Below are 23,182 nucleotides of genomic sequence, written 5' to 3' on the forward strand. Positions count from 1 at the left end.
CACTTTAGTATCTTAAAATAACGAGTTTTCCTTCTCTCCAGGAATTTGTTTCTCTTCTCTTAAAACGTTTCACGTTAGCCAATCGGCGTGACTTCCACAGTAAGATAAAAAATAAAGAAGCTTAGATTTTCTCAAATTACACATAGCTGTATTATACTGATATAGTCGCTATCTGCTTATTCAATGCATATTACCATTCATTATTCTATGTATTCCAATGCTAGATTCTTATACAAGAGCATAATTTGAATGTTAAGCAATGTTATGTTCTTTTATGTTTACAGTTCTTTAAGAACTGTGTTACAGTTAATTTGTGCAGCATATAGAGCAAACTTATCATAATAAATTTTATATATTTTGTATATGAATATTTATGAAATATTCTTTCAGATATGATTTGTGCATCCAATTGGTTTTACGGTCCTATTACTTGTACCAATAATCATCTAATAAAAAAGTTAAGCAGTTTATTGCTGTCACCTTTCAATCATCTTATAATTATTTTGTATTGTCTGTATTAATAATAGTTGTATAACAGATAATTCGTGTTACTGTTCTTTTACATTTCCATGATTGTACAATGTAGACCAAAAGACTTTATAAATGCAACAATAAACATTTTATTAAAAATTGCTGTACAACATTGTTGAGGGTCCTCTCTGAGGACTCAATCTGCACCTGTCCAATATCAAAAAAATCCTTGACATTTGCTGTGCAGATATTATAATAAATATTTTATTTAAATGAACTGCTGTACAATTTTAATAGAAACTAAATGGTACTTCCTAGCAACGGAACACGCGATATAGAAGGTGGCTAACAATCCGCGCTTTATTAGCAGCGCGATGCGATCAGAGTGGTACGATGTTGGTCTACACAATTGTAGAAGTCCTCTACTAAATTCGAGCATTTCAGAGTTTCTTTCGGATGATCCTGATAGCATTTGAGTACTTTGTTACTATTTCCCACACATGGAACTACAGTGGATTTCACAGAGACCCGCTTACCACCTGTATAAAAATAGAAAAATACCATTATAATTTGACTTAAAATAATAATAATTCAAGATGTTACCACAAAACGTAATGAGAAAATGTCAACAGCCAAGGAATTTCTTGAGATAACTCACTATACTTTAATGATGTATAAAATAATAAAAGGAATTTGAGCTTGATTCTTGCAATGACCTATAATAACTAAAATAGTATTAGATCTATAATTTTCTCACTGTTCGTATTGAAGATTAAAGTGAATATAAAATCATATTACTTCTACTATAAAAAAGTACAGATAGTTGAAAAATATGTCATTGATATGAAATATCACCTTGTCCATCAGAGAACTCTTCAATAGCTTTTCTATACTCAGCGTCAAGGATCTGATTAATCTTTTCATGATTTCTCTCTAGGTTTCGAAGACGTCTCTGCCAGTACTGGTCCTGAGTATTAAGTTCTTTCTCCTTCTGCTGTTGCATTTCAAGGGCAGATATAGTATATTCTGGATAGTATACTGGATAACCAGTGGCTAATTGGCTCTCCTGAGCCTGAGATGCTGCGAGAGCAGGTTGTGGTGGATGACTACTTCTTACATCCTGGGTACCAGTGGTATTTTCGGATCCTTGAAGACGCTGCACCACAGCATTGGACACCTTGATGACACCAACCTTCTCCTCATTGGAAATTGTCAGCTTGCGCGCACTCTGACCGGAGCCCATCTTCGCGATCCTGGCTTGCTTGGAAACTAATTGATTTTTACTCGGGTGGTGCGTTACCTATTTTCGACAGAGGGTGGCTGGACTCAGGCGAAAGAACTGAGGTTGCAGGATCACATACCTGCAAAGCGGCTTCAAACACGAATTATCTTTAGTATCTCATCAGAGTGAAGTTATATAAATATCATAATACATGCTTTGTTGGTCAGTGATGCTCAATAGGATTTCGTCATACTCAATGGACTAGAATTCAATTATTGTGACCAATGATATATGTTTTAAAAGCTCATGACATTCAAGCTTTTTGCAATTTACTTCTTTAGATTTACCTTTCCTTTTTGGTATGACTGTGTAGAAAAATGTAATGTCAGAAAAAGCACGTCCAGATGATGGTTTCAACTGTTGTAATCAGCTCTCATGATAAAACAGTTCTTGACAAATCATTTTCAACATTGAGAATGATTGGTTCATTCAAATACATCTTTAATGGCGTACTGATTCAAAGGTACTTGCTCTTTCATTATTTTATTGCGAACGATGGATTTTTCGCAGGAAATTGACACGAAATTACAGCCGCAGGTATTTATTACAATTACGTACAGATATCTAGAAGTCATAGAGACCATGTAAAACTCAAATAAATGTGTGTACTTTAAAAATTTCATACTTATCTTTGTAGTTGTTCGATTTTTCGAAAAAACATTCATGGACAGAAGAATACTCATTTAACTTCACAAAGAAGTTAATAACAATGACCATTAGTACAATTATGCACTTACGGAATTATTTTCCGAGCAGGGAATTCACTTTGCATTACATTAATGATTTTCCAGTGTTAATTATAAATGAAACTTCCGAGAATCAAGAAGTTAAATTTTTCGTTCGAGAAATGGAAAAAGCCTTTGATGCGATGGAAAAGAAATACGTAAAGCGTACATTGCACTCGTGAATATTAATGTACATACATACATATATTAAACATATTTTTGCATTTCAGTTGCGAAGATTGATTCTCTTCTTTTACGTTAAGCCCAAGGAAAGTGAAGAAATAAAAACATTGGAAACGTACGCATTGTCATTGCGTTACGATAATGGCTTTACAGGCAATACTCTCCACCAAAATAGTAAATGTGATATAACAATGTTAAACTTGACAGATACAGAGGAAATTATATCTTCAACAATAAAGATGCTGAATAGTTGTATGATATTGACAAAAAATCTGATAAATGTAACACCTGAAATTCAAGCATCGTTGAAACTCCTTTGTTATGGATGTAAGTTTATGAATATTTTTATTTGCTAAATTTTACAAAATAAATATTATTAAATTAATTCAAACTTTTCAGATACTCCGATGAGTTACATGAATGCAATTGGTGAATCCGCAATTTCAAATTTTCGAGATATAACGGATGAATGCAGGTGTCCCAAAAATCCAATATTAAAAGCACCTTTTCATAAGATTAAATTATCAATGAGCTATGCGGTATGATTAATGATTAATAATTAATGCTATTATTAAATGTCTATATTATCAACATTATCAAATTTATTCTCTCAGGAAGAACAATATCGACGATACATAGATAGAGTATGTTGCGCCTGCAAATCTCTCGGTGGTTATGGTAGTACTTTACGCTGTAGAATATGTAAAACATTACAACATGCTATTTGTTACAACATTTATTCATCAGATTGTAATAATACGAATCATATCTGCATCACTTGCAGCGATTCTAACTTAAATTGTACTGATACTACTCTAACTATTATGCTGCCAAAAATGAGAGAAGTACGCATAATTTTCGTCATATCAAATATATTCTACTAATAGGTACCTAACAATTGTTACTTAATAGGAAGTATGCGTGATGCGTCGTGTATTGGCTTTTATGAATACCAAAGACGAAATTTCTGAAAAACTGGTGAGGACAGAGCTTGATTTGTCCAATAGACAATTTCTAGAAGTGTACAACACGCTCAGCTTCAATGAAGTGATACACACTTCAGGCAATAAGTAATTCTTTTTTTTTTTTGAAAAACACATCTACAGTAACCATAATATGGTGTTTCATATGTTAAAGAGATGAAGAGGAGACAAATTGGATTGTTAATAAAGTAAGATGTCGGGAGACACTTCAAAGGTATTTCTTACAAAGGTACTGCCTATAGGGAAAATATTTTTAAAAATTAATGTAAAGCTGAAATAAGTAGAAGTTCATGATTAACAATAAATTAATTATTTATACTCTAAATTGTTCTGTGACATATTTTAGCTCGATGGTCTTTGCCCGTTAGTCGTAGCCTGTTATCTTTACTGCGCAAGGTGTTAAGTCGTACGGTTTTGTATACAGGTCTGAGCACTTAGGCGAAAAACGCGTGACGATAAGGTGGCCACTGCCGAAAGAGGCGTTAGTGTTGAAATAGCATAGCATCTGCTAGCTGCGCTATGTTAGCATATGATGTCCGCAATTCAGCAGGCTTCTTCGACAGTAGCGCTTATGGGCAAAACCGGTCACATTAGAGGTTACAAGTGGATACAAGCTACAACGTGGTGAGGGTAAGGAAATGCCCAGACCTAGGATACAAGACCGTGCTCTGGTTACAACTCTTGTGTGCTCTTGTGTCAGAGCATCTCTGTTTGGGCTCCAATTGCTTTCATGTACCCGGTTGGTTATGTTCATTGGTTAAAAAGTTGAAAATTAAAGAAAACCTACAGCTGACACTTGGCAATTCAATTAAAACCATAATGGCAGCATTGGGAAATATTATAACATCGTCATTACAAAGCGCCAAACAGATGTTGATTATTTCAGAGTCAGTAAGCTGGAGTAAGTGATATATGGTTGTATTTATGTCGGATAGGTTGTATATGAATGTTTTTGTTACATACAAAATAAAATTTCATTTTTCTTCTTTAGCAACTGTTAGAAATGCTTCTAAGAAAACAGGTGGAAGTACCCGGAATAAGGGGGGTCATGCCAGACCAAAACATAGAGGGTGGCGCGTTCAGGATGGACACTTCGTTCAAGCTGGAACAATATTAGCTACGCAATTGACAACTAGATTCCATCCTGGGTTGAATGTATGTATCTGTTAAGGAAGACTATTAAACTATTAACTTATTGTTTTCTTGTGATTAGGTTGGTTGGGGAAGAAATGGAACACTGTTTGCACTTGAAGCTGGAAAAGTCATGGTGACGTGTGAACAAATTGATCCAAAATGGGAAAATTCTTGGGTTCAGCGAAATTATAATGATAGAATGGGACAAAAAATATATAAAAAACATTTCAATGTTATCCCAGCGCCACAGCATCACGTGTTCAAATTGATTGAAAAAGTTTAATTAAATATATAAATAATTAGGAACTGGAAATGTATTGTTTATAGGTAATAATTAAAGCATTAAAAAGCAGAGACATATTTTTATCTTCCTACGATACATTCGATGCTGCCCACTGAAAGGATTGATATTTTAGGTCATTTCCATTTTCTGAAAGTGTAGCAAAGACTTGGGTTTTTCTAACATGACAGCCTATGCGACACTGTCCCACAAGTTCAGGAATGGACATTTCTTCATTTCTGTCTTTACATTGAATAATAAACTGTGAATGGAACATAATAGGATCACCTGAAAAAAGATAGTGAAATGATAATTTCAAAATATCTCAAACAAAGTTAAGACTGAAAATTTGCAAACCTGGATAAGCTAAAAAGTCACCACCAAATTTTTCTCCACTTGTAATATAATATCCTTGCTCCCAAAGATCCTTGTATGTTTTATACCTGAGGATTTCTTTAGACAATGTGGGATACTTCCACTGTACCACTTTAATATCTTCTTCCTTCAGCCATGGATCAGCTAATAATGTGAATGAATAGTATAATTCTTTATAGTAATATAAAACAATATAGTCGGCGCAAGGACCTCACCAGTATGAGTCTGTACAAGAGCTTCACTTTTTTCGAGCTTAGGTAATTTAGCCATTTCCTCGTTAAATAAGGCTTCCCTGTTAATCTCGATCTTTTTTAAGGATTCCTGTTTTTCCATATCAAGGGGTTTTCTCATTTTCTTTTTTCCTGTATTGATGCCAAGTAATTTCCTTTTCTTTCCTTCTACTATTCTGTCCATCATTGTCATTATCTAAGCAATAGTACATATTAGCAAAAAAATATCTTTTATATCCAATTGCAGTACCTGCTCTTTTCTTTCTTTCCGCAAACATTCTTCTTGCTCAATAAATAATCTATCTCTATATTCTTTGAAAACCATCTTCAATGATTCAGTTGGTGGTTTTTGCAAATGTGGATAAGAAACAATTCGAGCAATGCTCTTTTCAAGCAAGAGCGTAGCTTCCTCTGGTAATAATAACATAGGTAGTCCCATAAATACTTCTTGTCTTGGTAATTTAGGAAGACAGCCTATTAACTCTCCAATTACTCTATGATCACGTCGTAATGTCAACCAATCTTGGATAATAGAAAAAAATGCAAATTAATATCATAAACTTACTGAAATAAAAAATTTAATTATTTTAAATCAATCCAATATACCTGTGGCATTCCACACAAAAACACTACCCTTAGAGAGCACCAAATCGATTACTTCTGTCATATTGCTTTTAGAGCATAAAGTACTAATAAATTCAAGATATCCCCCAGACAACAATGATTCAACCTAGCAATTCTCTAGTGTATATACAATCTGGGACCTATAGTTGATCTACTTTTCATTCAGATGCGGGTATAGTATAAAAGTCGGATACCAAAGAAAACGATCAATCCGAAGAGATACTTTTAGTAACGGACAATTGATGCTCGTACATACAATGTAATTAAATAAATAGTAAAACATTAGAGGGGAGTGGATAATTGATAATAATAAATAAATGATCAGTGAAGTAAAAACATCTCGTGCTGTCTATCGTGAACGCAGCCGCGCACTATCAAAAAGCATACGTCGGAGGAAGCGTAAATATCGTCGTCTAGTGCGGAAAACTTCAAGCGTTATGGACGAATTGTTTCCAAAAAATTAAATGCGGCAACGTTCGATCGCGGAATTCCGGAATTAAAAGGCTGGCAATGCGGCTATTGACGCTGCGTGAAATCGAGAATTCACGATGTAGAGAACTGTACGCGTTTTAAGCGATCGCTTCTTGAATGTTTTACACAAAGAGTGTTCCGACTGAACCTACAAATCTGTACACGGCGTAATGGCAGCCCATAAGACAGGTGGGCAAAGTGCCCGTAAGAAAGTGCAGGTATGTTTGCACCTGCAAGTTTTGACTTTCGTAAAAATTTATCAAGGGGCCTTCCACAATATTTCACGTCCCGTTATTATTCATTGAACACTTCGTAAATATCTTTCACGGACTGGATATCATACAAGAGGAAATGCTACTGGATTCATTCGGGATAACGTATTTTCTCTATGGACTCGCTTATTACGTGGATGGTCTGAGGCATATTTTTATTGATGTCCTAAGGATGCTCGTTTTCTTTTATTTAGGTATCTTTTGTTATACGAGATGAAGTCGAAAGGCGACATAGGGCAGGTGTCAATTCGCTTCAATATGATCCAGCATTGCACAGGCTCTATTCTGCTGGTAGAGATAGTATAATTAGGATATGGAATTGTAAGAACATGAAGGAACCTTATATACAATCTATGGAACATCATACGGATTGGGTGAATGACATTGTTCTATGCTGTGGTGGAAAGAATCGTATGTAACTCCATAATATAATTTAGTACTGACACTGTGCTTTACTTAGAATATTTATCTTTCTGTATGCAGTTATATCTGCGAGTTCTGACACAACTGTAAAGGTATGGAATGCACACAAAGGTTTCTGCATGTCCACATTAAGGACTCATAAAGATTATGTAAAGGCACTGGCCTACGCTAAAGACAAGGAACAGGTTGCCAGTGCTGGCTTAGACAAGGCAATCTTTCTTTGGGATGTTAATACACTGACTGCACTAACAGCAAGCAATAATACAGTGACTAGTAAGTTTAGTCATTTCTGATATCCAAGAGTATCACTGTAATGCTTGGTTCATTTACAGCATCCTCTCTAGCGGGGAACAAGGATTCCATATATAGCCTAGCCATGAACCCACCAGGCACAGTGATAGTCAGTGGCAGTACGGAAAAGGTTTTACGTGTCTGGGATCCCAGATCATATAACAAACTCATGAAACTAAGAGGTCATGCAGATAATATCAAAGCTCTTGTGCTTAACAGAGATGGTACTCAGTGTCTCTCAGCAAGTTCAGATGGTACCATAAAACTCTGGTCTCTTGCACAGCAATGGTGTATACAGACTTTCAGAGTTCACACAGAAGGAGTTTGGGCATTATTGGTAGATAAACTCATGTTTCGCTCATTATGAATACTTTGAGGAACAGCTTGTGGGTATCTTCATGTTTTTCAGGCAACGGATACATTTAGTCACGTGATATCAGGAGGCAGAGACAAGAAAGTGATAATGACAGAATTAAGAAACCCTGACAGATATACTGTCATCTGTGAAGAGAAAGCCCCTATATTGAAAATGGCTATGACCCCTGACCAGTCTAGCATTTGGGTAGCCACTAGCGAATCTACAATTAACAATTGGGTAATTTTCTAATCATAATCAGTCATTAATAGTTGAAAAATTTATAAAATTTCTCTTTGCAGTCTATTAGTCAAAAAGATTGGCAATGCGGTGATTACTGCGTGGACACAGCCGGTGGTGGAGTAGGCGGTATTGTTCCACGCAATACCGAACCAGCACAGAGAATACTGGGTGGTCCAGCGATAAGGCACTGTCACGTATTAAATAACAGGCGACACGTATTAACAAGGGATACCGAAGAGAACGTAGCGCTATACGACGTGCTTAAAGCTTGCAAGGTAGAAGACCTAGGACGCGTTGATTTCGATCAGGAAGTGAAAAAGAGGAACAAAATGGTCTACGTTCCCAATTGGTTCAACGTTGACCTCAAGACTGGGGTTTGTATTAAATCATTGAAAACCTCAGCATCCCTTCAAATATTCAATAATCGACATTGACTTTTGGTATATGCAGATGTTAACGATTCATCTGGGACAGGATGAGAATGATTGTTTCTCTGCGTGGATGTCCGCAAAAGAAGCTGAGCTTGTGGATAACGATGCAGTCGACCAAAAAGGTATTGTATTTATCCTCATTTTTCTGAAACATTTTCCTCCTCCACATTGAAACTGTATTCTTTTCGACTTCACAGTCAACTATGGAAATCTCCTGCTACAAGCTCTCCTGGAACACTGGTGGAGGCCGCTTCACGCGGATGAGAATGAAGGCAATGGCAATGATGGAAATGGTCCCACACACACAAGAGGAGGAAACATTTATTTCTCTGTGCCTGGACACACGCCTGTGATATTCAGGTATTACATTATGACGTCATTGATATAATATATCCGTATAAACTTTGTACATTGACGTGAAATATATTACAGTGAGGTCGGAGGGAGAACGTTATACAGGTTACTAGTACGAGATGCAGCAGGAGAGACCGAAGGAGTACTTCTGAACGAAACTGTACCACCATGGGTAGTTGATATTGTGGTAGATAAAAACTTGGTAGACAAAAATCCTCAATTTATCAAAATACCATTTTACCTTTTACCACACTCAACGTCTGGAGTGAAGAGCTTAAAGAAGTAAGATGTCCTATATTTCATGTTACTGATTAAACCTACCGAGTACGAAGTTAGATCCGAACATTCAATGGAACTAAATATATTTTAGGGATCGCCTGGTCGCAAATGATTTCATCCAAATACGCAAGGTAGCCGAGCATGTGTACGAAAAGGTCCTGTGTGCCGGTAGCGATTCCGGTTCTGTCGCTGGCGGTGGAAACACAGTCTCAGGTGGTTCGCCAGCTGGAGATAGAACCAACACGGATTCGAATGCAGATAATGCATCACTAGCCGAAGAAAAAGTTGAAATTCTTTGCAACGATCAACTTCTGGATCCATCCATGGACTTAAGAACGGTAAGGATCAGATGAAGTACAATAATTTAATTAAACAACAATTGATACAGCTGTGAGCTTTCAAATTCAATTCCAACGACTTCCGGTTTGCAGGTGAGGCACTTCATCTGGAAGTCCTCAGCGGATTTGACCCTCCGTTATCGTCCACTCAAATAGTTAGGATCTCGGCTGACGAATTACGACCATCTGAAGTGTGCTTGGTTCTGTACCGCAGCGAAGTGAGTATATAGAATTGATTCCTGACTAAGAAAATCTACAAGAAAAGAGGAAAAAGATTCTATGGCGTTCAAGGCGCTTGGTAGAAGAGCGAGGAGCCTGTTTTGCCGACGTGGCTACAAGATCACTCCTCTAAACTTCATTGTTTACAGGATTTTTGAGAGCGTATGGAGACCATGAATTATTGTCAAGGAGAATTAAATACTCCAGATCTTTTTTGCGACTATTAAAAGTAAACAAAAAAGGACCAGTGTAGGAACAGTGGCACATCGGGGTACCTCTAATGTAAGGTTTCCATAGGCAATAATAATAATTTAATGATAGAGTATGGCTCTCCATCTTGATGGATGAAGTAATAGAAATGAACAACGCTAGGCCAGTCACTACCATTTTAATCATCAGTAACATTTCCATAGTCTTCATTGAAACTAGCTTACGTAGAGTTGATACTTCTCATCTCTGTATATATAAATAGCAAAAGAGGGGGCGCATAGTTCTTCATTTCCGTCGTCCATTCTTTGTCTTCCGGTCTTGAGTGATTTAACGAAATAGCGCAAGAGCACAAATGAACAATCGAGTTGTGACTGTCCGGCTTAAAAATTGCCCTGATTAGAAATATGTAATCGATGATTAGCAGTGCACTGTTCAATAAGTATAATCTTACACGGAATCCTTTTTGAGTCGCTTATGGGTCAAAGGTCAGTTTCTCATGGATGAAAAAAAAATGAATAGTATCCATACATTGCGAATGAGCAAAGCGTCGTTTGCGAGATAAGAAACGTTTTCTGCATGCTGTTGTAAGTGAAAGCGATAAGAACGAAAAAACCTATGTCAATTTATCCTTAATCAAATCATATTTCGACAGCCAAACTAAGAGTAAAGGATTTCCTATTGATAGTGTAGGAGATAAGAGTGTATCTGCCTGGTCTTCGACGCAATGAGATCAAACTCGGTTACCTGGCGTACGATTAAGGTGCAGAAAATTCGTTAATGATAACGAGAACTGCAGGAGGAAGGAAAAATAAATCCGTGTATCTAGGACTAATTAATGGATTTGATAAGCTTGAAAAATATTTAAGAAAAATCGAATCTCTTGTATTCTTTATTCAGATGTATAAAAAAGATAAAAAGAGGATGATCAGCGCATGATGACGAACAAAAATGAAGTGGATTATATATGTAATAACTTTCAGATGTTTCTCAGTGTCTACCAACTCGAATGATACGGTCAAGTTTAATCGGTAATATTTATTGATAACCCATTAATGGGGGAAAAACGTAAGAGGAAAAAAAATTCAAGAAGTTCCAGTCGTGACCACGACAGGGTTTGATCTTATTGGAGATTAATGGTGGATATATGTATACATATATAAATATATAAATAATATAATAGGTACCTAGATAAATTTATGTTACAATATCTTATCTGTTAGAATCCATAATTTGTACATATGAGTAACTAAACGAAGAAGATAACAAGAAGTGATACAAAGAAGTAACCGTCGACTGCGCTGATATGTTGGATCGCCATTCCTTTGCGCCATTGAGTTTCTAATTAATTAATTATTCCTCATGATAAACAGGAAGTGGGATTAGTTGAAGAGACCTTTGGGGTTCTAATCATTCGAATTGGCACAGGAAGTCAGTGAAATTTTAAAACAATTTCAATGGCGCCAAGGGAATCGCTGGCTAATGTTCGTTAATAATTTTCTGTCTATCTGTCGTTGTGATGTTGTGATAGAAGAAGAATTAATAAGAGGAAGAGAAAAAAAGAGAGACGAGAAATTACGAAAATTACCCTTGCGTGAATGCAATTATCGTATAAGGAAATGGCTACCAAAAGTAACGATATTTGTTGTTGGTTAAGTTTGATCTATTTTTTGCTTTATACAGGGTGTCCCGTTTATCCATGGCTTATTTTTTTAATGATACGGCACATCCTGTGCATTACAGTGTTACGTATACGAGCATTTGTTGCAATCATCTACATTATAATCTGTCGCCTTTAATGGAGTAGCTTATTAATACCGAAAGGAATGCGAAAACTATTGTTTCTAGATTAAAAGTGTAGAGCGAAAGGGAGGGGGGGGGGACTCCAATCTGATGAGGGCTTTTAGGTTTTATTCAGCGACAAATTACCGTATTGTCCATGATAGTTGCATTGCGTTACGACATAATGGATTCTATTAGAATTACATAATTAGGAAAGGCCAGAGTATGGCATGCTCGTGGCTGACAATGCGACAGCAGGAAAGTATATATGACTTTTGAGATAATTTAATGAACTTTATCAATTCAATAAAAAAATTGTGCGAGCGAGATGGCCACGTAATAAGCATTTTCAACTTTTTACTCTGTTCTTTTATGTTTTAGTGACTTGAGTAATTTTATCAATAGAATATCATCACGCGAGACGGAATAAAATTGGTACACGTGAATGCAAAAAAACAAAAGAGAATGACTATTGTTATTGCTTGCGATAGTTTTCTCAGTCTTAATTAATTTGACTTCTAAATTCACCGAATTAACGAATACTCTCAACAGCATTTACGATAGAACAGTAAGACAGCCTTCCTCATCCGAGAACCGTATTACCTTTGATAATAGGGAATAACGACAAATCGAACTTAAGTATCGAGATATTTTTTATTAGCAGATAACTAAAAAAGAGAATAATAAAAACTCATAGCGTGCATACGCATAGCTTGAGAAAAAAATACATAGGCGATGACGTTGGCTTGTTCGTAATGTTTATTAATTTTGACACACGACTGTATCGTCGATGCGAATCAATGCGTCCCGAAGAAAAACGTAATAGCGAAGAACACACGACATCCGTGTACATTGGTTCATTAGGAAATGGTGCCAAATTTTATATCAAACGCAAAAGAGTCTTGAGGATAAACGAGCCAACTTGAAGTAAATAAAGTAAAGAGATAACGACAGCAATTAATAGATGAGATGAGAGAGCGCTATTTCGTTTTGCGTAATCGTACAAGAATGTTCGACTCAGCTTGTGTTAAAAATTTCACGTCAAAATTTCAACTGTAGCACCGTCATGTTGCAGTAAACCAATAGAAATCATCAATGATGTACGACGTAAAGAGGAATAAAAAAGTGTAGAGGTATGCCCTAGAATGATTTTATGATTAGAAAAGACATTCTCAATAATTACTGTCGACGCTTGCTATTGTAATAATGATGAAAAATTAAAGAATGGAATAAACCAAAAATTGAAATCACTTCCAGTCAGAATGCATCTATTTCTTTACAAAACCAAAATTGACTGTGCATCCAATGTAAACAGAAAAGTGTAAAATGTCAACTCGACAACGTACAGTTTCATCTAGTCTGGTGTGAGTGAATGAAATCCTTACTTCGCAGTGTATTCTAATATTATAGCAAAAACAAGATAAGCAAGACTATCTTTTCCATGAGAATGTAGCGTCATTGGAATTATTCAAATGGGGAATTGACATGTGTCATAACAATAGTCGGCGTTCAATGTTATGTATCTCTATTAAAAAGTAAACCAGGGTAAGACGAGATTTGTCAACTGTTGTGGCAATTATTGAAGTAGAACTTATTTTAAAATAGATCGAGGTTCGATATGTCTGAGAGTACTACATGTAGAGTTTTCATATCATGAAAAAAAAAGTATCGTCAGTTTTCTTCATAATTCATTACTATCTATGTATTGTAATAATACCATGCTCTGTGGTATGCACACACCATTACTGAAGAATTAATATTTAAATAAAATATATAATTTAATATGTGATGTGTACACTCAATGCATTGATAACATCTAATATAGAACGCACCTTTTTATCAAATTCATTATCACCCACTACCATTATCCTCAAAGATATGGTCTCCTTGTTTAATTGATTTCCTGGATAATTGCTTCAACAGCCTCTACAAAGGATACACAGACTCTCGAAGGAGCTGGTGTAATTGAATTCTCATCCCCAGCTCTGTACTTTCCAGTTTGCACCAAGAAGCCACGCATACCAATTCCTTGAGCACCAGCCACATCATCCACAACGTCCTAAGAGGATATAACTCATATATCTCAAGTTGTCAAAAAATAACTGTAGTAAATGTGTATCCTACATCGCCGATCATTATAGCTGCTTCTGGAGGAATATCCTTCAAAGCTGCTTTGAAAAACGCTGGTGTAGGTTTTCCAATGACTTCTGCTTTAACTTTAGCAGAATATTCTAGTCCTTTGACAAAAGCACCAGGACCTAAAGCCAAACCATCTGAACGTTTATAGTATCGTCCTTCATGAATGGCAATGAGGGATGCACCATCTAGCAATAACCTATAACAATTACTTATATAAAAATTGTCCCTCAATAATTAAATACAAAATTGCAATAAATGATGGACTGTCGACCTGAAAGCTTTGTTCAATTCTTCATAATGAAATTTATCAGGTGCTAATCCGACGACGACTGCATTTGGTATGCCTTCCTTTATCAAATCTTCAAAGTCTTCCATCGCATTGGAATCTAAAAGTAACTGAGGATTCAATTGTCGAGAAATAATAGTTTCTCTGGCTGCAGCAAGAGAACTAAATATCTCATCCTTCTTGATATCAAAACCCAAGTTTTTTAAGCGATTATATAAAATACTTTTTGATTCTTTGGTCGTGTTCGTGACAAATTTAATAAGCAAATTTGTTCTGCGCAATCTACAATAAAAAACAAGAATATTCAATTTCAATACAAAATCCTGTAAGGAATCTTAAGTTTGAAATTTAAAATAGAACAATAACAACTACATATAGATATACCGCAGGACATGCGCAATCTGTAAATTCATAATGTAGAAATTTATAAGCTGACACTGTATACAATTGAGCATTAAAATAAACTCAAAAAGTAAACCTGTTCAATGCTTCCACGGCACCAGGAATTATACTGCTGTCAATATGTAACGTTCCACTCAGATCTATAAGCACTGCCTTTATTTTATTAGCCATTTTTTGGCGTTATTTTGCCTCGTTCGGAATGAGAACCGATAAAACAGCTCGTGTGCTTTCGCCAATCTTCGGTAAAGGGGGAATGCGTCTGTATCTCTTGAAACACGTGGTTGAAAACATGGCGCTATCCGCGAAACGCGAAGGTCTGAAACACGTACCTTGGTTCTCACTGTACGTACTATTAAACAAATTTATTCTTCACATGCGTTATATTCCTTAATTCAAAGAGAGAGTGTTACACTGAGGAGTATTTTTGTAACGTTTGTTTAACCTTGTTAACCGTTATCATTTCAGACAAGAATGGCTTCAGGTGTACAATCAGATTTATTCAAATGACACTGTAGAACAAGACAAGGGTTACAAAACTCTTCTAGTATGGAAAGCAAGGTATATATATTAATATTGAATGAAGGTATTTTATTAGTAATACAAAAAGATTACGTAGAATTGTTTTACAGGGTTCCAAAATTACCAGTTGGTATAGAATGTACATTGGGTCTGATTCAAGTTTGTCTACGAGATAGAGAATTAACTTTACGTATTGATAATGATGAAGTACCTGTATTATATGAGAATGACTTGTGTCTCATGTATTCCACTATGATAATGCGATTCTTAAATCACATATCTAACATAGGAAATACCAAACAAATATCACTTTTTCAAATAGCTAGGCAACTCAAGATTCCTGAATGGATAGTGAATCTGAGACACGATACAGCACACGGCCATGATCTACCATCTCTGAGCTCTTTGAGATTGGCTGCAAATATGTTGTTGACATGGCTGCATGTAAGTTGTTGGATAGGTTCGGTGTTAGATAATTGTGTTTATGTATGTTATTTTTCAGGATGAATATTGGGCTAGTGAAGCTAAAAATATGGAAGAGTATTTGATGAAACAAATGGAGGACACAGAAGACGAAGAGGTGGAGTCAGAAGAAGCAGAAGCTTTGAAGGATTTAATAGAACTGTGGGTTGCTATTGGCTTATATATGCGAGCCAATTACTCCTTAGTGGAGGAGATTCCTGATAGTCATTTACAAAATGCTTTACAAGATCTTCGTAAGTTCACGTTGATCTTATCAGCAGGAAAAACATATAATTCCCCTTCTGTGGCTGCCTTCAAGCAGGGGGACAGTCGGGACTTGAAAAGCACAACTAGCGATGTTGATGAGGAAACTGTATTAAATAATACGGATATTAAAAGTGATAAAAAATTTCAATTATCCACTGCACGAGGTATTCTTCTAACTGAGATGTCAAGATATCTAGGAAAAAATAAATCAATATCAAACAAGGAGGAACGAGTGCTGAAAGTTTTACTGGAAACTGAAGTATTTCTACCTCAAGAGGATTTTCTAGAAATCTTCAGTAATGGCAAAAGCTCAGACAAGTCGAGTGAAGACGATCTTCCATTGGACATGATATATTTTTGGCAAGACTTTATTCTGTTGTTGCAAGAAACGAAGATGTTAGAATCGACAATTTTGAGATTACTAAAATTACTCAATGATTCCACTGAAGATCATTATAGGAAACAAATGGCTGCACTGTGGATAAAAGCTATAGTTCGCGGTTTATTAAAAATGAAAGTGTCTCAGCATATTTCAGAGACGCTACAATATTCATTGAAAAAGAAAAAGCGAATTAGTACCAAATCAATGTCATTAAGAATTCGAAATAAGCTCAACCATCTTCATCCAGAACTAAAAAATGATCTAACGTTAAATATCTTAGGCGACATTCCAAATTGCGTAACAAATTTCGATTTTGTCACCAATCTAGTCCTAAACGCGAATGAATATTCTGCAAAATTTATTACGGTATTCTTAGATCTTGTTACTCCAAGTATTGAGCAAGATCGAAAGCAACTCTTGCTTGACCTTATCAAAATTTATATTGGAGAAGATATTGTCAATGGCGATGCAAGTACTACCGATAAAGACAGGATATACACCATAGAAGATTTTGAAAAATATTCCGCTGAAGAAAATCATCCGGAAGACATGGAAGTAGAAGAGATTTCTGAACAGGCAGAACGTAGACCAAAAATATTTGATCAGACAATCCGTAATACTAACTGGAAATTAGCATCACGTAAGTTAAACATTTTTCATGTTACCTTACATCAAAATTAAATATATTTTATTTTTCTTTACAGACAATTACGACTGGGGTTCTTGTCCAATTGGTATATTACCCTGGCAGTTGGACACTATGGAATCATTACCACCGATGACTGCGGTGACTCCAGTCAAGGAAATTAAACTTCCTGTTACAGATAGAGAATCCAAAATAGTACCAGGAATAATAGACATGAGCATTTTGAAAATGAGGAGTAACGTCAGTTGGGATGGAATTTTCAGGAAGAAAAGGAGAATCAAGAGGAAACGTCGAACGGAAGAAACGGACGTAATCATTAACAAGGCAATAGAAATTGTCAAAAAGCATCACTAATGTACTTTCCTTTATCACAGAATGGATATAGTAGGAGACACGTGCAATCCAATGAAACTGTGAGATATAATTGTTTGTAATAAAATTTATTTAAACGAGCCATTTCCCCGTGATTTGTTGACTATGAGAACTGCATAAATAAATAATAACAAACGTCGAGTGCCATGTAATCAGTGAACAAAACATTAACGACAATGTTTACCTGTACGTACGACATTAAACGATCGACGTATTGGAAATCATTAACATAATACTTTTTTTTACAATTTATTAACTTTTTGCTCTAATGCTAAAGCTATAGTACCAATATTTAAATAAGTGCAATATAATGTTGCACTATTATGCATCGACCTGCTTTATGTAAAAATCTATCAAGCTGCTAATAAATAACCTGTTACTCTACGGTGATCTACTGAACGAGGCAAAAAACAACAAAAAATTCATTTGCTTATATAAAAATATTAAAATCTTGCATTATCAAAATCACAAGAATCCAGGCACCATTAGTTTCCCGAAAGAATATAAAAAGGAAAGCATGTCGTGCACCATTTTCTTGGTGCACGCGTGGACTAATATACATTCGCTTGTTGTAAAATTAAGTATGTGACGCGAAATATTTCGGAGTAGTTTATCGCTAAAGTTTTAAACAGCGTTATCTTATTCCTCGAGTACTAAGAATCGTCAAGCGTATAATAATCACAGGAATATTTTATTTAGCCTTAAACCTACGTTAAGAATGGAAAAAACAATCGTACATGCAATAAAATGGCAGCACGTATATTAGATTACCTATAGTAGTGATTTTTTAGGCGAACAAAAGGCACGTCGCTACTTTGGGTAAAAAAATACACATTATTATTGTTTGCTTTACTGACCATTTTCTGGCAAGACACTAGTGGTGGACGTGCAGTACTCACAATAGATTCTAAAAAGCTTACGTAACGTACGTATCGAATTAACAATTAAAAGAAAATCGTAAAATACGCGAATCCCGAGTAAATTAATGCGAACAGCATTGATACGTAGAAATATGAAAAAACTAAAGACAACAATAATATTCATTTGTCTAATCCGTAATGCATCGCAACAGTAAATAATATTCAACCGATTCGATATATACGAGCTGTTCGATTCTTTGGTTTTTTTTTTCTTCTTTTATTCAGACGATGACTACACACGGGTGGTGCCAATAACCAACTCATAAAATAACGGACGTATCTCGTACTAAATAATCGTCTTATTGGAATAATAAGCATTATTATAAAATCCTAGGAACTAGTCTCCTGTCAATACCAATCAGAATGATACTATAGTTGTTCAACAATGTTTACCTTACAGGTTCATATAGGCACGATGATATTTTGATTGTTTGCTTTATCCCTTTTTGCATTGAATTTGTAATTTTCGTTCATCCGATATGTTTAGAGCCGCGTATGTGCGCGCGCGCGCGCGTGTGTGTGTGTGCATGGAAGAGAGCAAAATAGAGAGAAAGAGTTCCTTCACTTCCGTTCGTTATGATTATGCATTTAGAAACCTAACCATGTACCATTTGCTTCCTAGTAGAAACGCTATCTGAAATCCAACACCTAATGAAAGACTCTTCGAGAACATATCTCATTTTGTTTGCACACTGTTGTGCAGTGCCCAAAAACGTACAAAAAACTCCACAGAGGAGTATAATATAGTAACGCTAAAAGGAATATTTATGTTGATCAGTAGTACGAGTCTTTCTCAGTACTTCTTGAAGAGCCGCACTAGTGCCCAGTCCAAAACCATCAAGTGGTGTCCTCGCCATTGCAGCAATCCTAGAAGTCAAGCAATTATATACTCCGGTGCCCTGTTGATAGTTCTAAAGAGACATTCCAAAAAGAGAAAGCAAAACGACTTACCGGCCTCCGGATAAATTACAGAGAAACTTCCAGTAAGAGGATCTTAAATTTTGAGGCTCTATAATAGCAGCGTGGAAAAGTACGGCCGTACTGAAGCAGTACAAGAGAATAACAAACCACTTGACTTCCGGCAGCTTTCCATTTTCTACACCGCTATTCCACAGCAACTGAGATGGAATCAATTATTCAAATATCTGCTTTACATACGTAACAATCTATTCTATGCTCGATGCTGACGTTGATTTACCTGCAACGCTTTCCACATAACGTACAATGCCACTGTATTGTCGGGATACATGGAAAAGGCTACGCTTGCCAAAAGTCCAGCAGGAATGGCGTAATATCTCGAGTCCTCATTGAACGCCCTCCTCAGAGAACAAGACGCTAACTGAAGTAAAACCGTTAATAATAATTTACTTGACCCGCTTTATGAAGCAAGCGAGTTGACCGAGTTCGAATCGTGAAGAAGCAGTTCTGTTGACGCAAGTGCATGCCATGAACGTAATGTTGTGTAAGAAACTGAATCAAAAAATCAAATACCCTGTAGAGTCCAGCGAATCCACCCAGGAAACTAGCTAGGTACAAATTGTCCTTACGTAAAATGAGACTTTTAATTAGTTTTGGCCTCCTCAGTAATTGTTTTACTTTGAGAACTAGCTTCAAGGCCATTTGGGCGCCCAAACCGCATCCAAACAACTTAACAGTACCCTGTAAGAATGAGATGAAAAAGAATCTTGATCAAGTTTACATATAGTCCATGTTTTGTCGCTACTCGATTTCAATTCGCCAGAGCTAGGTGCATCCATATTATCAATTAACACGTTGACTGTCCCCATGTCTGGGACTGCAGCGTCCCCTTACCCCTCTAAGTCATTGGACGGGCGACAGCAATCAACGCGTTAGAGTCAGATACAGAATACGCACCGTTAAGATATAATGAGCGCAACTATAAGGATGCGGACAAGACGAGTGACTGCGGAATGACTTTAATCGATCGATTATCTCTTTATACACTTTGAATGATTCCCAGACGGCATTGAATATAGGATTTTTCGATTTCCTTATGGAACTACGTTCATTCTCCTTGACATAACTGTCTCTCGAGGTACCAGCCACGGGTTCTGTTACATCTGACAATACTTTATCACTCCTGTCCTCATTGCCTGGTTCCTCATACTTTCCAATGACAAACCTGTATTTGTATTATTAAAAATGTTACACATCACTTTTTATAAGCATACCAATGTTACTAAAACATACTGTTATAGTAAGTGCGATCGCTTGCATAAGAGAACAGTTACTCGCCTTATTATTTTAAATATCGAATCCTGCTTACTGACTTGACCGCGAAACATATACAATAGGATAGTTATGCTTGCGGCAAATATATAAACTTCACCACGTGGAAGAGTCGAAAAGTATCCCCTCCATACCCCCATTCGAAACAATGTTTCTGTAGCCTGCAAGGAGCACGTTACATCAGTCTTTCTAAGCTGTTACATATTTCGATTTAGATGCATTTTAAAAACTCACAATATTTGAGACGTAGAGGCACAGGAGCGTTCGCCTCGAGGGCCGCTCTATCACAATGGCAGATAAACTGGATAAAAAGGACGGAAAGAAGGAAACGGTCAGTATGTTGAAATTCCCCAGCGTTCCTCTGAAACAGAAATTTATGAAAAATTATACATTTTCTCCTTCGTTATTAGCATTTGAAAATTTGTATGCCATAGATGATTGGTAGTATAAGAAAGTAAATGAAGGATGTGTGTATATGCAAATTAAAAAATTATTAATGCTGCTATGTAAAGTATTATGGTGCTATATGTAGAACAGGATAGGAACACATGAGCAATCAATTTTGCTTTTCTTTTCACATATTCAATAAAGATATACCAGTTTAGCTTGGAATAGAATACTGTCATCACGTAATAAGTAATGATTGATGATGAAAGTATGTTATGTAAATGTGACGATCTATGCTCAGAAAATTTAAAACATGACAATTACATGTTAGCAGAGAAACATTAACCTTTATGTTATTTAGTCAAGAGTAATTGTACGCGCGTGTTTCGGTGTCAGCAAATACACAGAACTCATAAATTTATGTGAAAGATAAACAATTTTTGCGCTATTGCTTTTCATTAAATAATAGAACAAGGAAAGTACATAATTTATTAAATTGATCGCAGATGTATTATGGACCCTTGATACCATGCAGATAAAACTTTTTGTAATTCAAAGCTTAAATGCTGTTTTAAACCTTACCTAAGAGAACATAGAAACATGGAATATGCAAAAGCACTCCAAGACAGAAAGGCGGTAGACTGGAGAATGCCATATAGCGTACGTTTAATATCATTTTTCGAAGGCAGCTTTCCTCTCATCAACAGAGTGATCTGAAATATTAATATAACTTATTGTGGCATTCCTCCATTGAGATTACTTCATAACATATAAGAAATATGATAAGTAAGCTAATCTTTATCAAATAATCAATAAGATATGCTGCAAGCTACAATGTTTTGAAACTGATAATATCCACATTCATCATAGGATCTGACCTCTTTGTAAACTAGTATAACGTTGGTTCTACACAATTTGTTTAATCGTGTATTACTGCTATCTAAACCTATAAAGACTACGACTACACTGCTAAATACAACCTCTTCTTGAAGTTACCCATGCATCGTTTAATTTTTTTTACATGAAGCTCTTCAAGAAGCAGTCGTATTCTGCAATTTTATCAAGACTGACTTAAAAGAGATAGGATTTACAGCAATTCTTAATAAAACTAAATGCCTATTCAAAGACTCAAACTTTTAAAATCAGATAACAATTGTTTTACAACTAACACAAAATATATTTACAATCTTAGTATGGTCTTAAGATCAGAGTTTGATTTAAAAATTAACTCATTACCAGCTTATTAAAAGTTTAAGAAAAATAAAAAAAGTAATTCCACAACTAATTTTACCAATTACTTATCCTCAATGATAAAAACAGACTATTACCATGACCATATCATTTATCATTGATAGCAACACAAAGTCTTTTCTAACAAGAATATGTACTGTAGAATATTTACAGCAGCATTAATGCAAAACGTGCAATTTACAGATAATCTCTGTTTTCCAAAAATTCCTTAACACGAGACTAATTTCAGTACTTTCGGTCTTACTGTAGATTTAGAACGCAAAATACAGTTTCAACCGACAAAGAATACGACAAGAGTGTATAAAAACATTAAGAAATATAAAAGAACGAAACAACATACGAAGTAAACAGTGGAATAAATCCTGAGGGATTCTTGAAGCGCGTGTAAACCCAATCCTGCTGTAGCACTGACGCACGAATCTGTCCAAGGATGAACATAATCTTTACAGCTCGCAGGGATAGAAAATTTACTGAGTTGTGTAGGCATTTTCTTGATATACGAGGCAGTAGGTATGTACGTTCCAGTAGATTAATTATAGTACCGTACAAAGAGGCTTATGAGTTGCATGTTTTTTTACAAACAGCATTATTGTATCGTGAGCATATTTCGATTTAGTAGATTGGCGAATGAGAAACTCGCAGAGGGACCAGAATGGAAGAATAAAGAAATGTCGATAACAAGCTGGAAGCGAAATAGATAGAAAAGAGAATACTTGGAATTCGAACGGTTTCTCTCCGAGTTAAGTATAAGACTGTCAAGAAGGCTAGGTAGCCTCGCGTAGAATACGCACAACCAACCGTTGCAATAGTTCGCAAGATACTAATCGCAGATTGTCCCAGACTCATGAGTACTTGGTTGAACTGTCAAACTGGCTGCGATCGCAGCGCCACTCTTTGTTATAGCAGAGATGAGTAGGGAGATTGCCAATGAGCCTGTTTTTGGTGAA

The 23,182-nt window shown here is 35.9% G+C and overlaps 8 protein-coding genes across 15 annotated transcripts; 4 read left to right on the forward strand and 4 right to left on the reverse strand.

Moving 5' to 3' along the window:
• Positions 1–600: 600 nt before the first annotated feature.
• On the reverse strand, positions 601–2,157 carry LOC107265344 (MICOS complex subunit MIC19). 3 transcript variants are annotated; one of them, XM_015734722.2, is made up of 3 exons: positions 2,041–2,157; positions 1,327–1,843; positions 601–1,010 (listed from the first exon to the last, which is right to left on the reverse strand). In XM_015734722.2, exons 2-3 carry the CDS (start codon positions 1,712–1,714, stop codon positions 835–837), a joined length of 564 nt encoding a protein of 187 aa, XP_015590208.1. In that variant the 5' UTR covers positions 1,715–1,843; positions 2,041–2,157; the 3' UTR covers positions 601–834. The 3 variants fall into 3 exon arrangements, with proteins under 3 accessions (XP_015590208.1, XP_015590209.1, XP_015590210.1); XM_015734723.2 differs by lacking the exon at positions 2,041–2,157 and having other exon boundaries at positions 1,327–1,740; positions 1,833–2,021; XM_015734724.2 differs by lacking the exon at positions 2,041–2,157 and having other exon boundaries at positions 1,327–1,771; positions 1,833–2,020.
• Positions 2,158–2,161: 4 nt separating this feature from the next.
• On the forward strand, positions 2,162–4,189 carry LOC107265340 (HORMA domain-containing protein 2). 3 transcript variants are annotated; one of them, XM_025082249.1, is made up of 8 exons: positions 2,162–2,290; positions 2,391–2,636; positions 2,709–2,988; positions 3,061–3,200; positions 3,276–3,506; positions 3,574–3,731; positions 3,799–3,873; positions 4,069–4,189. In XM_025082249.1, the coding sequence occupies exons 1-8, from the start codon at positions 2,249–2,251 to the stop codon at positions 4,139–4,141; spliced, it is 1,245 nt and encodes a 414-aa protein (XP_024938017.1). In that variant the 5' UTR covers positions 2,162–2,248; the 3' UTR covers positions 4,142–4,189. The 3 variants fall into 3 exon arrangements, with proteins under 3 accessions (XP_024938017.1, XP_024938018.1, XP_015590197.2); XM_025082250.1 differs by having other exon boundaries at positions 3,799–3,858; positions 4,069–4,185; XM_015734711.2 differs by lacking the exon at positions 2,391–2,636 and having other exon boundaries at positions 2,179–2,290.
• Positions 4,169–5,130, forward strand: LOC107265346 (39S ribosomal protein L27, mitochondrial). The gene is made up of 3 exons (XM_015734725.2): positions 4,169–4,545; positions 4,636–4,799; positions 4,858–5,130. The coding sequence occupies exons 1-3, from the start codon at positions 4,464–4,466 to the stop codon at positions 5,059–5,061; spliced, it is 450 nt and encodes a 149-aa protein (XP_015590211.1). The 5' UTR covers positions 4,169–4,463; the 3' UTR covers positions 5,062–5,130.
• Positions 5,125–6,722, reverse strand: LOC107265341 (tRNA-splicing endonuclease subunit Sen34). Its single transcript, XM_015734717.2, has 5 exons — positions 6,270–6,722; positions 5,914–6,185; positions 5,649–5,859; positions 5,416–5,577; positions 5,125–5,346 (listed from the first exon to the last, which is right to left on the reverse strand). Exons 1-5 carry the CDS (start codon positions 6,328–6,330, stop codon positions 5,150–5,152), a joined length of 903 nt encoding a protein of 300 aa, XP_015590203.1. The 5' UTR covers positions 6,331–6,722; the 3' UTR covers positions 5,125–5,149.
• LOC107265337 (WD repeat-containing protein 48) lies at positions 6,696–13,202 on the forward strand. 3 transcript variants are annotated; one of them, XR_001537187.1, is made up of 12 exons: positions 6,696–6,976; positions 7,225–7,441; positions 7,514–7,726; positions 7,786–8,081; positions 8,154–8,339; positions 8,402–8,716; positions 8,793–8,895; positions 8,971–9,133; positions 9,206–9,409; positions 9,498–9,744; positions 9,838–9,962; positions 10,113–13,202. XR_001537187.1 is itself a non-coding variant. In XM_015734709.1 (11 exons), the coding sequence occupies exons 1-11, from the start codon at positions 6,929–6,931 to the stop codon at positions 9,898–9,900; spliced, it is 2,055 nt and encodes a 684-aa protein (XP_015590195.1). In that variant the 5' UTR covers positions 6,696–6,928; the 3' UTR covers positions 9,901–13,202. The 3 variants fall into 3 exon arrangements, 2 of the variants coding, with proteins under 2 accessions (XP_015590195.1, XP_024938013.1); XM_015734709.1 differs by having other exon boundaries at positions 9,838–13,202; XM_025082245.1 differs by lacking the exon at positions 6,696–6,976 and adding an exon at positions 7,019–7,135 and having other exon boundaries at positions 9,838–13,202.
• Positions 13,203–13,512: 310 nt separating this feature from the next.
• Positions 13,513–15,095, reverse strand: LOC107265342 (haloacid dehalogenase-like hydrolase domain-containing protein 2). The gene is made up of 4 exons (XM_015734718.2): positions 14,856–15,095; positions 14,363–14,659; positions 14,077–14,287; positions 13,513–14,011 (listed from the first exon to the last, which is right to left on the reverse strand). Exons 1-4 carry the CDS (start codon positions 14,948–14,950, stop codon positions 13,844–13,846), a joined length of 771 nt encoding a protein of 256 aa, XP_015590204.1. The 5' UTR covers positions 14,951–15,095; the 3' UTR covers positions 13,513–13,843.
• Positions 14,975–17,507, forward strand: LOC107265336. The gene is made up of 5 exons (XM_015734708.2): positions 14,975–15,121; positions 15,245–15,337; positions 15,409–15,742; positions 15,801–17,049; positions 17,114–17,507. The coding sequence occupies exons 1-5, from the start codon at positions 14,979–14,981 to the stop codon at positions 17,407–17,409; spliced, it is 2,115 nt and encodes a 704-aa protein (XP_015590194.1). The 5' UTR covers positions 14,975–14,978; the 3' UTR covers positions 17,410–17,507.
• A 590-nt stretch (positions 17,508–18,097) lies between these two features.
• On the reverse strand, positions 18,098–23,139 carry LOC107265338 (transmembrane protein 135). 2 transcript variants are annotated; one of them, XM_015734710.2, is made up of 9 exons: positions 22,576–23,139; positions 21,567–21,697; positions 20,832–20,958; positions 20,604–20,758; positions 20,223–20,490; positions 19,839–20,006; positions 19,546–19,686; positions 19,299–19,465; positions 18,098–19,214 (listed from the first exon to the last, which is right to left on the reverse strand). In XM_015734710.2, exons 1-9 carry the CDS (start codon positions 22,720–22,722, stop codon positions 19,100–19,102), a joined length of 1,419 nt encoding a protein of 472 aa, XP_015590196.1. In that variant the 5' UTR covers positions 22,723–23,139; the 3' UTR covers positions 18,098–19,099. The 2 variants fall into 2 exon arrangements, with proteins under 2 accessions (XP_015590196.1, XP_024938016.1); XM_025082248.1 differs by lacking the exon at positions 21,567–21,697.
• Between the last annotated feature and the right edge of the window lie 43 nt (positions 23,140–23,182).

The sequence above is a fragment of the Cephus cinctus genome, unplaced genomic scaffold, assembly GCF_000341935.2.
Source record: "Cephus cinctus unplaced genomic scaffold, Ccin1 Ccin1_scaffold0215, whole genome shotgun sequence".
In the NCBI taxonomy this organism is placed as follows: Eukaryota; Metazoa; Arthropoda; class Insecta; order Hymenoptera; family Cephidae; genus Cephus; species Cephus cinctus.